Raw genomic sequence first — 14,346 nt, 5'->3', positions numbered from 1 at the left:
CACCCCTCCTCCCCCGGCAGCGCCCCTCACACCCGGCAACTTACTGCTCTACATTACTACACACCAAATATCACTTCCACTAACATAAAGCCACCCCTATCAACATATAATATAATAGAAATCCAACAATTTTTCGACAAAAATCAAGCACAAAACATCAACAAGAAATCTAACAATTTTTTTTTTTCCTTAAAAGAACCTATTACCTAGGAGCAATCAACAAGCAACCCACAATCCCCTTCTTCCATTACATCGAATCCACCATCCTTTTCGAATTCACAACCTCAATCTAGACCAAATTGTTGACTGTGATAGATAGATGGAGATGATAGTCTTGTTAATGGTTTTTTTTTTTTTTTTTCTATTAATTTTTTGTTTCTAAGTTTTTAAAATTTTGATTTTATTCCAATGCATTTTAGCCTTTTAACATAGAGTAAACGACATGTTCTTACTCGAGGTTTAGCGAAATAGTAAGGTTTTTTTTTTTTTTGGGTGATTAAATTTCATTAGAAGAAAAGAAAGAATATACAAAGGCCAAACAACCTACCTCAGGACATGCCCTGGCTTTAAGAAGATTGAAAACCTTCAACTTAGTGGGTACTTTGACAGTGATTGGGCTGGATGCATTGATGATATGAGAAGTACTTTAGGCTATGTTTTCTTTTTGAATTCAGGAGCTATATGTTGGCTTTCCAAAAAGCAAGACACCATTGCTCAGTCCACAGCAAAAGCAGAATACATTTCTGTTGTTGCTGCTGTAAACCAAGCTATATGGCTTAGGAAAATTCTACTGGATTTGAAGCAAACTCAGAAGGATCCACTGTAATTTTATGTGACAACCAGTCGGCTATAACAATGGCAAAGAATCCCATCTTACACAGCAGAACCAAGCATATCAAGATCAAGTTCCATGCTATGAGAGAGGCAGAAGGTAATGGAGAGGTGAAATTAATTCACTGCAGGGGTGAAGAACATATAGCTGATGTTATGACCAAGGCTTTGCCTAAAACCAAGTTTGAGAATCTAAGACTTAAACTTGGTGTTTCCAGCAAGATTATCAAGGAGTGTTGAAGATGATGATAACCTGCTGGAAATGCAACATTATTCAGCTGAGGTTTCAAACCATCTTTTTGGTTAAGATGCAGTAGTTGATGCTGCAGATTTTGGCACAATGCAGTGATATTTGTGTGACATGTTTAGTTGAGATTAAGACATGTTTTGGTGTTAGTTTTTTATTTAAATTCAAATGCATTACATCTCATCCGCTGCAGTAGTTTGTTTAGGTAAGAACAGTGGGTTATTTTGTATAAATGTATTCCATGTTCAATGAATGGAGATGAGCACATATTTTTCAGCTTAAGTCGTCTCTTTCCATTGCAAAACACTCACACTTCTCACTCTCCAGTCTAACAATCTGAACCAACACATGGCCTCACCGGCTTGTGCGAGTTTATCAAACTGTGTTGGAAGGGCAGTAGCTAAAGTAACAACAATAGTGTTATGGCTGTGAGTCTATATCCCGGAATGTCCCAATAATTCGTGAGATAAGTACCAGTATTGCAGACGGCAAGGCTACCGCAAGGGCGGTAGCTAACTGCAGAACGTCAGTTTGTCACCACAGTTGGACCCCTCAATGCCCTCACCTACCTTCACTGAAACATCAGAAACACTTTCAACTTTAAACCAGATGTTTCAAAGTCTTAACATTTTTTTTCTTTTCTTTTAAATAAAGAATCACAACGAGAACGAGGCATAAAAGAAAACTAAATTTATTAGATTCATGGTAAAGACAGTAAAACTGCAATAAGTGTGGGAAAGATCAGACGGTGAGACTTATGCGCACCAGTAGTTAATGTTGAAGACTCAGAAGGTAATTTAGAAGCCAATGCAAGCAATATCATAAAATATAATGCACAGATAACATTATCTGCAGCCAATGCAGCTTTTAGAACTGATGAAGAAACACCAAGACCGGTAGCGGTGGCTTCATATTTGTCAGCTGCAATAAACATCAAAGATAAAAATTCCATCAGTCGTGAAACACAACTTGGAAAACAAGAAAAGATAAATTTACAAAGACGATCATGATAATTAAAAGGATCATTAGCACAAATTACCTCCACCAATGTGCCTACTCATGAGTGCAAGTTTTATTTTCCAACCATCTCGACCGAGCGACTGTACTGGTATCATTATACATGCCAATAGGCCCAATATTGTTCCAACTGTTTTTGCAACTGCGACAAAAGCAAATAAAAGTCAAAAACACTCCAACTTAACTAAATTTTTGAGAACCAAATAGTATGATTTTGCCATCTACACAGTAGTATATTACCTGATCCTAGCATAAAGGCGGATAGAAGTGTCCCAGTGGATTGAATCAGGCAACGCAAGTCAGCTCTAAACAGCAACAATGGAACAAACACTCCCAAGCCGTCGAGTACGCCGGAGATTTGTATGGAATAATCCTCCCATTGCTAGCCGCAAAACCAACCAAAATGTTGACTACCGCCGCACTGGAAGCGATCCCAATCTTGGTCTTCTCTAACCTTCAATATTTAATTGCAACAACAAATTTAAAACGATATCTAATGCTCATTTCTATAATCCAAAGAAGGAGAGAGAGGGAAAATACCAGATACCGAAAGCGCCGGTGGCGAAGAGGGCAGTCCACGTGGCCCATTTGTCACGGGGAGAAGAAATTAGAGAGAAATTTAACTGGGATTTGATGGTAAAAGATGGAGTAGACTTGGAGGTTTTACGTAAAGGAGAGTGAAAGAAATTACTTTTCTTTTGAAGTAATGATTTATATCCAAGAAGTGAATTGATTCTTGTTGTTGAGATTGAGAGACGGTTTTGTCGGGAATAAGGAAAATGTGAGCGTTGGAACTCAAAGGCCGGTGATGGAGTGCAAGTGGGTTATGGATGTAGAATGGAAGCTTTATTGCCATCGAAATTTGACGCCAAGTCTCTGGGCAGCTCAACCCACTTCAGTTGAGAGACTGTATTGTTGGATTGATGGTCATTAGTTACACACAATTCGTGGAAACTGATTTCGTGTTTTTTTTTTAACCAAACAATTATTATTTTAGATTATACTTCCCGGTTGATTTCGATGAACAGAAGTCTTTGTTCGGCTGTTCAGCTACTTTCTGCCTCCGCAAATTCTTTCACATGTTAAGATTCCTTCATGTGTCCGGTGACGACCAACCATCTTCTACGAGGGTCCGTTTGTTTTAATATCTCATATCCTATTCTCCATCCTATTTTCAAAATAGCTATTTGTTTCGTTATCCTTAATATATTATTATATTTTTTTAACTATTTTTAAATCCTTTAAGTTTATTAATTTAACTAAATACTCTCAGAAAAAAATTTAAATATTAACAAAAACACCCCCACCCACCCATGTTTATCAGATTCTAGCCACTATCGTCGAAAGGTGACCAAAATTTGGTATAATGGCACACTACCGGCTAGATCTGACCGATAGTATGCCGATCTATAATTTTTTGGCCAGATCCACAGCCAGATCTTTGGTCGTCGCAACACCAGATCTGGCCAGATTCATGGTGAATCTGATCAAAAAAGGCCATATTGGCAAACGAACAGCCAAATCTACAGTCTTGCTCCGTAATGCCAGATTCCAATGGTGGTGGCCAAAATCTGGCAATTGTGGGTGGGGGTATTTTTTTCATTTTATAAAATTGTTATATATTGGGATGTTTCGAAACTAGCAAACTTAGAGGGGTGCTTTTGTTAATTTTTAAATCTTACATCATTATTCTCACCCAACTCTAAAAATATCAAAAATTCTATCTAAAATACTAAAACAAATGGACCCTAAATTACTTGTAAAAGTTCAAAAAATAATATGAATTATATATATATATAATTCAATATATTCAATGAAAGGGGCAATTAAAGATCCTGAGATACAATTTTAAAAACACCCGAATGGTTTCAAAAACTTTAAAAACACTCCTGATCAGTTAGATTTTGGATAAATAACTAAAGAAAATCTCTTTTTAATATTATCTATGGGGTTAAAAAGAAAAAGAACATCGCAGGATGATTCCAAATAGTTACCCCGGGAGAAAAAAAGGTACAATGCTACTGCTTCCTTTTGGCATGAATTGATGCGTCCCTTTGTAGGTGAGGGCTTTAAGAAGATTGAAAACCTTCAACTTAGTGGGTACTTGACAGTGATTGGGCTGGATGCATTGATGATATGAGAAGTAATTTAGGCTATGTTTTCTTTTTGAATTCAGGAGCTATATGTTGGCTTTCCAAAAAGCAAGACACCATTGCTCAGTCCAGCAAAAGCAGAATACATTTCTGTTGTTGCTGCTGTAAACCAAGATATAGGCTTAGGAAAATTCTAAGGATTTGAAGCAAACTCAGAAGGATCCACTGTAATTTTATGTGACAACCAGTCGGCTATAACAATGGCAAAGAATCCATTTACACAGCAGACCAAGCATATCAAGATCAAGTTCCATGCTATGAGAGAGGAGAAGGTAATGGAGAGGTGAATTAATTCACTGCAGGGGTGAGAACATATAGCTGATGTTATGACCAAGGCTTTGCCTAAAACCAAGTTTGAGAATCTAAGACTTAAACTTGGTGTTTCCAGCAAGATTATCAAGGAGTGTTGAAGATGATGATAACCTGCTGGAAATGCAACATTATTAGCTGAGGTTCAAACCATCTTTTGGTTAAGATGCAGTAGTTGATGCTGCAGATTTTGGCACATGCAGTGATATTTGTGTGACATGTTTAGTTGAGATTAGACATGTTTTGGTGGTAGTTTTTTATTTAAATTCAAATGCATTACATTCTCCCGCTGCAGTAGTTTGTTAGGTAAGAAACGTGGGTTATTTTGTATAAATGTATTCCATGTTCAATGAATGGAGATGAGCACATATTTTTCAGCTTAAGTTGTCTCTTTCCATTGCAAAACACTCAAAATTCTCACTCTCCAGTCTAACAATCGAACCAACACATGGCCTCACCGGCTTGTGCGAGTTTATCAAACTGTGTTGGAAGGGCAGTAGCTAAAGTAACACAATAGTGTTATGGCTGTGAGTCTATATCCGGAATCCCATAATTCGTGAGATAAGTACCAGTATTGCAGACGGCAAGGTACCGCAAGGCGGTAGCTAACGCAGAACGTCAGTTTGTCACCACAGTTGGACCCCTCAATGCCTCACCTCCTTCACGAAACATCAGAAACACTTTCAAATTTAAACAAGCAACCCACAATCCCCTTCTTCCATTACATCGAATCCACCATCCTTTTCGAATTCACAACCTCAATCTAGACCAAATTGTTGACTGTGATGGATAGATGGAGACGATAGTCTTGTTAGTGGTTTTTTTTTTTTTTTTTCTCTTAATTTTTTGTTTCTAAGTTTTTAAAATTTTGATTTTATTCCAAGGCATTTTAGCCTTTTAACATAAGTAAACGATATGTTTCCACTTGAGGTTTAGTAAAATAATAAGTTTTTTTTTTTTTTTTTTGGTAATTAAATTTCATTAGAAGAAAAGAAAGAATATACAAAGGCCGACCAACCTACCTCAGGACATGCCTTGGGTTAGGTGCAAAAGAATAAAGTAATCTAAAAGACTACTATCAAAAGGCTAACTAGACAAGAGCCTATACAAAACCAAATGCCACTCTCCTCTTGTTATGCAATCTTAAAACCAAGATTGTGGACAAGAGGAGCACAAATGAACCAGCCCACACAAAGCAACTAAAATCAACAAAATAGATCAAAAATAAAGAAACGGCTCCTCCCATAGGACAAGCCCCTGGGTGAGGACCAAAAAACAAATCAAAGACAAGAAATATAAAGACAACAACTTGGCATTTCCATCTTCAATAGCAAGCAGACCAAAACAACATCATGAGGGCATTAATCAATTGGACGGGTAAGATTTGAAAATGGACCTCAAAAGGCCCCAATCATCCATCAAGCGCCTATTTTTGAAAGTAACCTTAAACTTTTTAAGCCCCATGGCTTTTTCTCTAACCATACACTTAATAAAGTCTATAATAGAATTAATATCTCTATATTCACCCAAACATCCTACTATTTCTCTCCCTCCAAATCCAATAAACCGTGGCTCCCAAGCAAAGTTTGTCAATTGCATATTTAAGTTTTTTCCATTTCCATCTTCTAGCAAGTAACAAAACATAATTCTCCCAAGGTCTTACAAGATAGCCCAAATGAGAGCTCAAGAATTCTACCCCAAAGTGCATAGGAGAAAGGACATGCAAAGTAAAGGTGATCAAGAGATTCTTGCCCCCCGTTACAAAAACAACAATTATAATCTCATAAGCTTGTCTTTGGTCAGAAGCCTACCTTTCATTGCCATCCATAAGATCATAGCATGCCGAGGGATAGAATTTTAGAACCAAACCAGATCACTCCAAGCAACTTTCGACTTTCTTCCTCTAGTAATTTCCTAAGCCGATTTGAAGGAAAAACATCCCGAAGAAGAGGGGCCCCAATAAACTTTATCTCCCCCAAGTGAGAGATTAAAACTAATTGAATTTTCCATGTCCATGAGAACCCAAGAGTCAGCCACAGGCCATTTCCAACCATCATTGTCAATAACATCACTCACCATAGCTTCCTTGGTGAAACCCAAATCATGAATAATCTACTCACCATATTTGCAAATCAATGGACCATTTGGATGCCAATTGTCAAACCAAAGTGAAGTCAACTTGCTATTACCCACAATATTCCTAATCCTTTCCCTAACCAGCACCCTAAACTTGAGAATGTGTCTCCAAACCCAAGTACTTTCTTGGGGAATTTTGATCTCCCATAAATTCCTATTTCTAATGAAGTAGACCTGAACCCAAGCCACCCACATAGACTTTGTGTGATGGTTACATAAGTTCCAGAGGTGTTTGAGAGTGGCGGCTATGTTCCACTCCTTGGATTTGATAAACCCGAGCCGACCTCCATTCTTAGGAACACATACATCCTCCGAAGCAATCCTTACTTTATTTCTTTTTACATCCACACCAGACCAAAAGAATGCTCTTAAATAAGCATCAATTTCATTATGGGTTTTAGAGGGAAGGGTAAAAAGTGAGGCCTAATAAACTTGGACACTCCAAAGAATAGATTTGATGAGAACCACTCTCTCTCATAAGAAAGAAATCTACTTCTCCAAGAAGACACCCTAGCAAAAATCCTATGTATAAGGGATTGACACTCCCCGTACAATAATGTAGAGGTAATGATGGGAACTCTTAAGTATCGTATAGGAAGTTTGCCCTCGACATACTCAATCAAACTCAAAAGCTCCATTTTCTCTTCACTAGAAACTCCGGATAAGAAAATGTTACTTTTATCGGGGTTGGCTCTCAAACCTGACCATAATTCAAAATTTTAAAAAGCATGTTTAAAGAGAGAGAGAGAGAGAGAGAGAGAGAGAGAAGTACCTTCGGCTTGGCAAAAGAGCATAAGGTCATCAGCAAAACATAAGTGAGTAATCCCTAATTTCTTGCATCTCTAATGAAATTTAAAGTTCGGATTGGTTGCTACTATATTAAGCAATCGGGATAAGACCTCCACACCAATAACAAAAAGATATGGTGACAAAGGATCCCCTTGAATTATCCCTCTCAAACTCCTAAAGAACCCCACCAACTCACCATTAATCCCCACCGAAAATTTAGGAGAAGTAATACAACACTCAATTAAGAAACCAAGGTGTTGGGGAAGCCAAAAAGTTTAAAAGTTTCAAGAAAAAGACTTCAATTGATTGAATCATATGCTTTCATCAAGTCAACTTTAATAGTACATCTTTTCTCCTTAGCCAAAGGCCTATTATAATTGCGGACAAGTTCTTGGCAAAGGAGGATGTTATCCCCAATACTCCTTTCTCCCACAAAAGCCGCTTGCGCATGATCAATAAACAAAAGGAAACAACTTTTCATTCTATTCGCAATGATTTTAGTAATGCACTTGTAAATGGTGTTGCAACAAGAAATAGGTTTGAAGTCTTTACAAGGAAAAGGGTTATCACACTTAGGAATAAGGGCAATAGAAGTGGAATTTACCTCTTTAAGAAGGTACCCCTCTCTAAAGAAACTCTTGATATCACAAATCACATCTTCCCTAACAATATGCCAAGCTTGTTTGAAGAGGAGAGCTCCAAAGCCAAAGAAATAGTAAGTTGATATCCTTGGTTTCATTTATTCCAGATTCTTACCCTTAAAGTAACATCATTAATTTGGTGGTGACTTTAATCGAATAGGTTATGGGCACTAATTTGGGGTTTGATTTCTAGCAATTGGGGAGTAAAAAATGACCAAAAATCACATCACAACAATCAACTGATGGCAGAGATGCTAGCGCTGATGTCTGGAGAGATCGGTTGTACCCAAATCGATTAGAAAAAACTTGAGAAGTAATTAACCCAATTTCACAAGGTGGCAAGAATGGAGGTGGCTGAAAATGGTGAGTGAGGTCGGCAAGTGAAGGTATGGGTTTTGTAGAGGAAGTTGTGGGGAGTCCAACGGTGATCTTGGAAATGATTTTGGACTTCAGAATCGACTGAAAAAGCCAAAAACTGTCGACTTGGATGATACTAATATGAGCCATTTCTTGCTAACGTGAGCCTACCTCTTGCCAAAGAAAGATCTAACACACTTTAGCATACTAACGTGCCTCGCACTATAGTGTATGTGACCATTTTAGCAAAGGGTAAAGTCAGGGATATCAAGGATAAATGAATGAAACCAAGTATATCAACTCGCCATTTCGTTAAACCTCGAGAGGGTACATGTCTTTTACCCTTTAACATATTTTCTAGTGTCAGTTAAGCAAAATTAGTAATGTTTGTTAGATGTAGGGACTTTTCTGTTGGTAAAAAATTAATATGCCCTTAATTGTTAGTTGCTATAAATAAGGATGACAAAAATATTTTTCCCTTGCATTTTGCTGTTTATTTGGTTAGTAGAGTGGATTTGAAATGGGGAGTGGAGTGAAGTTACATACAACTCCTACGAGTTAGCTTTTGCAAATTATTATTTTGCCCGATTATTTGTTGGAATTGTGCCTTGAATCCCATATTGCTTGGGAATGAGAGTTGCAAGAGGACTCTCCCCTTTAAATAGACTAGTAGATTAGGTTTTAAAGTATCTCAAAAAGTGTAAAATAGACACCAAAAGAATAGTCATTATGGGTTGTTATTAGGGTGTAATTGAGCTTTATGGGATAGTGTAAGGAGTTTGTAATTTTTTCTCTTCTAAAAACTTCATAGTTGTAAGCTTTTGCTTAGTGAATTGTTTGAGTGGATAGTGGATGTAAGCTAAATTGATTGGGCTGAACCCTTTTAAAATTCTTGTGTTTGGTTTGCTTTATTTTTGTTGCTTGCTTTAATTTTGCGTTTGAGTTGTGGGAATCTTTTTCAACATGTGATATCAGAGCCAGGTTCGTGATCTGGGAAAAGGCAAGCAAGGAGAGGGCAAGCTTGAGAGGAGGTTGGATTTAAGAGTAGATCAACGACTGTCAAGCCTCTCAAATTTTTGGAGGTCTGTCTAAGTTTGAGTTTCCTTTATTTGATGGTAAAATTAATTTTATGTTATAGCAAAGTACGATACAAGATCTTTTGGTACAACAAGGTCTTGATCAGGCATTAGAAAAGAGTAAGCCAAAGAAGATGTTTGATAAAGAATGGAATATAATTTAGAGGAAAGTTGTCAGTACAATCAGATTGGCTTTAGCTCCAAAGATAAAGTACAATGTGCTAATTGAGTCTACACCAAAGAGTTTGTGGGAAAAATTGGAAGGTATTTATGCATCGAAATCGTTGACTAACAGACTATGTTTGAAGATGGATCTATACTTTCTGAAGATGGATGAAGGTACGAATCTCCATGATCATTTAAATGAATTTAATAGGCTAGTATCTTAGTTGTTGGCTATTTCTTATGAGTTAAATGATGAAGAAAAGACATTGATATTGTTGTCATCTTGGCCTAAATATTATAGACCGTTAGTTCAAACTTTGTTGGTAGGTAGATCTACTTTAAAATTAGATGATGTGACTGCCTTGTTGCGTGAGAATGAAAGGTTTGTGGGATTAGAGAACTCATCACTTAGAGGAGATCTACCAGTTATAGAAGATTCTAATCGAGGGAGGACTCAAGAGAGAGGTGATAAATCAAAAGTCAAAGATTACAGTAATAAGGAGTGTTATTATTGTAGAGAGAAGGGACATATCTAACCACGCTGCAAGAAATTAAGGAAGGATATACTTGCTTTCAAGAAGGCTCAACAAATGAAGGATTCGAAGGATGATGCTTGGGTTGCTAATAATGAAGGTGAATTTTTAATAACATGTCAAGATGAAACTCAAACTTCAAAGGGTGAAAAAGGTTGGGTTTTAAATTCTGCTGCATCTATGCATGTTTGTAATGATAAAGATTGTTTTGTTGAATTAAAAGAAGATAAAAAATATGGAAATATTGTTGTTGGTAATAACGAGAAATTGAAGATTAAAGGCGTTGGTAGCGTTCATCTCAAGCTTCACAGTGGTATTGTTAAGAAGCTTCGTCATGGTATTGTTAAGAAGCTTCGTCATGTGAGGTATGTACCTTGTTGTAGTCACAATTTGATTCCTTTGGGTGAGTTGGCTTCTTGTGGATATACCTACTTTGGTCAAAGAGATGGATGTGAAGTGTATAAAGATGATGTTCTGATTTTGCAAGGTAAAAGGAATGAAAAACAACTATATTTGCTTGATGAAAGTGTGTGTCATAGGAAATCAAGAGATAAAGTTGTTCTAATTCCTATTGTGAAATAAAAGAATACTGTCAACCGAGTAAGATTTTCAGATGCTACTATGATGTTCGGGGATTCAAGTCAAGGGAGGAATTTTTAGGATTGTGCCTTGAATCCCATATTGCTTGGAAATGGGAGTTGCAAGGGGACTCTCCCCTTTAAATAGACTAATAGATTGAGCTTTTAAAGTATCTCAAAAAATGTAAAATAAACACCAAATAAAATGGTTATTGTGGGCTGTTATTAAGGGTGTAATTGGGCGTTTCGTGATAGTGAAAGGAGTTCGCAATTTTTTCTCTTTTAAAAATTGCAAATTTGTAAGCTTTTGCTTAATGGATAGTGGACGTAGGCTAAAGTGATTGGGCCGAACCACTTTACAATTCTTGTGTTTGGCTTGCTTTATTTTTGTTGCTTGCTTTAATTTTGCGTTTGAGTTGTGGGAATCTTTTTCAACATTATTGCCCTTTTGTTTTCACTTGCTTTTATTAAAAAATTATTTGCTATTTAAAAAATATATTTGATATCATATAAAAAAATTAAAATATCAATATGATAATATTAAAAATCATGAATTATAGACTTTTTCACAATTTTTCAACTGAAAATTGTTAGCATGATATCAGATGTTATTAAATTGATAAAAACAGTTAGTTTTGACCTTTTTATTATACATTACCACTATACTTCTGGTATAATTATCTTGACATTAAACATTGAAATGATCTCTCCCCCCCCCAAAAGGGTGTTGTGTGGTGGGCGGGTGTAAATAGATGTATAGCTTTATAAAAAAAGTCATACATCAATAGTATATGATTGTATTCCAACTAAGCAAAGAAATTAACTAAAGTAATTATAATCCAATGAAAAAAGAAAATAGAGTGTCTTATGGAACAAAGCCAAATCAATAATTGGTAAATAGAAAACAAAACAAAATAGAGCAAATGATAGTAAGAAAATTGATATGGTTAAATTATAATCCTGTAATTGTGCTTTGTCAGTCACTGCCTAATACCTAAAATGGTGTACATTAAATCAAATACATAAAACATACCTCTCTGAAAATAAATTGGGAAAAATGAATATATTTTCTTATTGAAGAATGTGGAGTACAAGTGTTTATATACAGGGAGTACAACTGTTTAACAACTAAAACAACTAAAACTAATTAACTAACTTAATAAAGATTAGTTACAACTAATCCTAATTATACAATTAACTATGTAATTGATCCTAACTACTAACTGGTATTTTCTAATACCTGCCTGCAAGCTGGAGAATGGATATTGATCATTCCTAGCTTGGATACAATATCTTGAAATGGAGCAACACCAAGTGGTTTGGTACAGATGTCGGATAATTGATCAGAAGAGGAGCATGGCATGAGATGAATGAGACCTGTATGAACGTGTTCATGGACAACGTGACAGTAAATTTCGATATGTTTAGTGCACTCATGAAAAGTTGGACTGGTAGTAATTTGCAAAGCAAAGTTATTCTCACAAAAAAGTAAAGCAGGATGAGGATGAGGGACATAAAAATCTTGAAGCAAGTATCTAAGCTATTGTAGTTCATAAGTTGTACAAGCAAGTGCGTGATACTCGCCTTCAAAAGATGAACAAAAGACAGTGGTTTGTTTCTTAGCTTGCCAACTAATCAAGGAAGAGCCAAGAAAAATACAAAAACTAATGACTGAGCATCGAGTATCAACACAGCCAGCCCAATCAAAATCACTAAATGCTTTGAGAATCAAAGATGAATCAGTTGGAAAGAATAATCCAGATGTAGGAGAGCCTTTGACGTATCGGAGAACTCGATGAGCAGCTTGAAGATGAGAGGAAGTTGGTTAATCCAGAAATTGACTCAACTGTTGTACCACAAATGCCAATTCTGGATGAGTGGTAGTTAAGTAAAGTAATCAACCAATCAATCATCGATAAGAGGAATTATCAAGAAGAGGATCCCCATGGTCTTTACTAAGCTTCAAGGAGGAGTCCATAGGAGTCTTGGCAGGGTTTGAACTAAGGAAACCAGAATCAGATAATACATCAAGCGCATACTTACATTGAAACAATGCAATGCCCTTGTGTGTTCTGGCCACTTCCAAACCCAAGAAGAACTTTAAATCCCCCAAATCTTTAATCTTGAAAGCATTATCAAGATATGCCTTGACAAAATCAATTTCCACCAAATTAGTTCCAGCAAGAATCAAATCATCAACATAAACTAAGATAATAGTAATAGAATCAGTTGCATGCTTGACAAATCATGAGTGATCAGAAGAAGATTGAAGATAGCCCAAAGAAATCAAGCCAGATGCTAATTTGGAAAACCATTAGCAACTAGCTTGTTTAAGGTCGTAAAGAGACTTTTGAAGCTTACAAACTTGATGAGAACTAGAGGAATTAAAACCTAGAGGCAGAGCCATGTATACTTCTTTAATGAGTTCACCATGCAAAAAAGCATTATTAACATCAAGTTGCTCGAGATGCCATTGATTAGTAGCTGCCAATGTTAAAAGTAATCTAACTGAAGTGAGTTTATCAACAAGAGAAAAAGTGACAAAATAATCAACACCCTTAGTTTGTGTATATTCCTTTGCAACTAGTTGCGCCTTATACCTTTCAATAGATCTATCAGCCTTGTATTTTATTCTATAAACCCATTTGCAGCCAACTGTAGACTTACCAATAGGGAGATCAATGAGAACCCATGTATTATTTGTTCAAGAGCAGTAATTTCAGCTTGCATGGGCTCTTTCTAGCATTGATGCTTAATGGTTTGGGCATAATTTTTGGGTTCGAATGCAGCAGAAATGGCTAATGTAAAATGCTTATGTGAAAGAGATAAATTGGAGTAAGAAATAACAGAAGATAAAGGATACAATGTACCTAAGTGGAGACGAGGAAGATTAGCTGAAGTTGCAAGATGAGAATGATAATCCTATAAATAATTTGGAGCTATACAAACTCTATGTGATCGAGAAGAATAGGTGGAGCAGATGGGAAACAAGAGATGGTAAAGATGACAATTGAGAAATTGATAGGACAACATAATCAAGTAAAAAAGAGTCTTGAGGTAAAGGTACTGATGGAAGCAAGGATTGTTTAGTGAAAGGAAATTTTGTTTCATGAAAAAGAACATTTCGACAGACAAAGAGTTCTTTTGAAGCAATGTCTAAAAGAATGAAGACTTTAGTTCTAAATTTATAGCCAAGGAACACACATCTTCGAGCTCAAGAATCAGACTTCGTCCTATTGGCAGACAAGGTAGATGCAAAACAAAGTGAATCAAAGACTTTTAGACTAGTAAAATCAGGAGGTTCATTATATAAAAGCTCAAAAGGTGACTTATGTTGTAAAAATGGAGAAGGAATTATGTTGTTAAAATGGAGAAAGAAGTATGTTAATCAAATAAACTGCATGGAGAACAGTATAGTTCCAAAAAAAATTTGGGCAAATTGGACTGAAATAGCAATGGTCGAGCCACCTTTAGTATGTGTTGATGTTTACACTCCACAATGCCGTTTTGCTGG

The 14,346-nt window shown here is 36.3% G+C and overlaps 1 protein-coding gene and 1 pseudogene across 1 annotated transcript; one reads left to right on the top strand and one right to left on the bottom strand.

Annotated features, from left to right (window-relative positions):
• Positions 1-1,498: 1,498 nt before the first annotated feature.
• LOC116133820 lies at positions 1,499-6,636 on the bottom strand (annotated as a pseudogene).
• Positions 6,637-10,311: 3,675 nt separating this feature from the next.
• On the top strand, positions 10,312-10,836 carry LOC116133811. The gene has a single exon (XM_031419495.1). The coding sequence runs from the start codon at positions 10,312-10,314 to the stop codon at positions 10,834-10,836; it is 525 nt and encodes a 174-aa protein (XP_031275355.1).
• Positions 10,837-14,346: the final 3,510 nt, after the last annotated feature.

The sequence above is a fragment of the Pistacia vera genome, unplaced genomic scaffold, assembly GCF_008641045.1.
Source record: "Pistacia vera cultivar Batoury unplaced genomic scaffold, PisVer_v2 Contig108, whole genome shotgun sequence".
Taxonomy (NCBI): domain Eukaryota; kingdom Viridiplantae; phylum Streptophyta; class Magnoliopsida; order Sapindales; family Anacardiaceae; genus Pistacia; species Pistacia vera.
Note: the sequence above shows the minus strand (reverse complement) of the source record. Positions and strands in the feature narration are given on the sequence as shown.

Coding starts and splice junctions, on each gene's coding strand:
- LOC116133811 (XM_031419495.1), top strand. CDS start 10,312: ATGAAGGATTCGAAGGATGATGCTTGGGTTGCTAATAATGAAGGTGAA.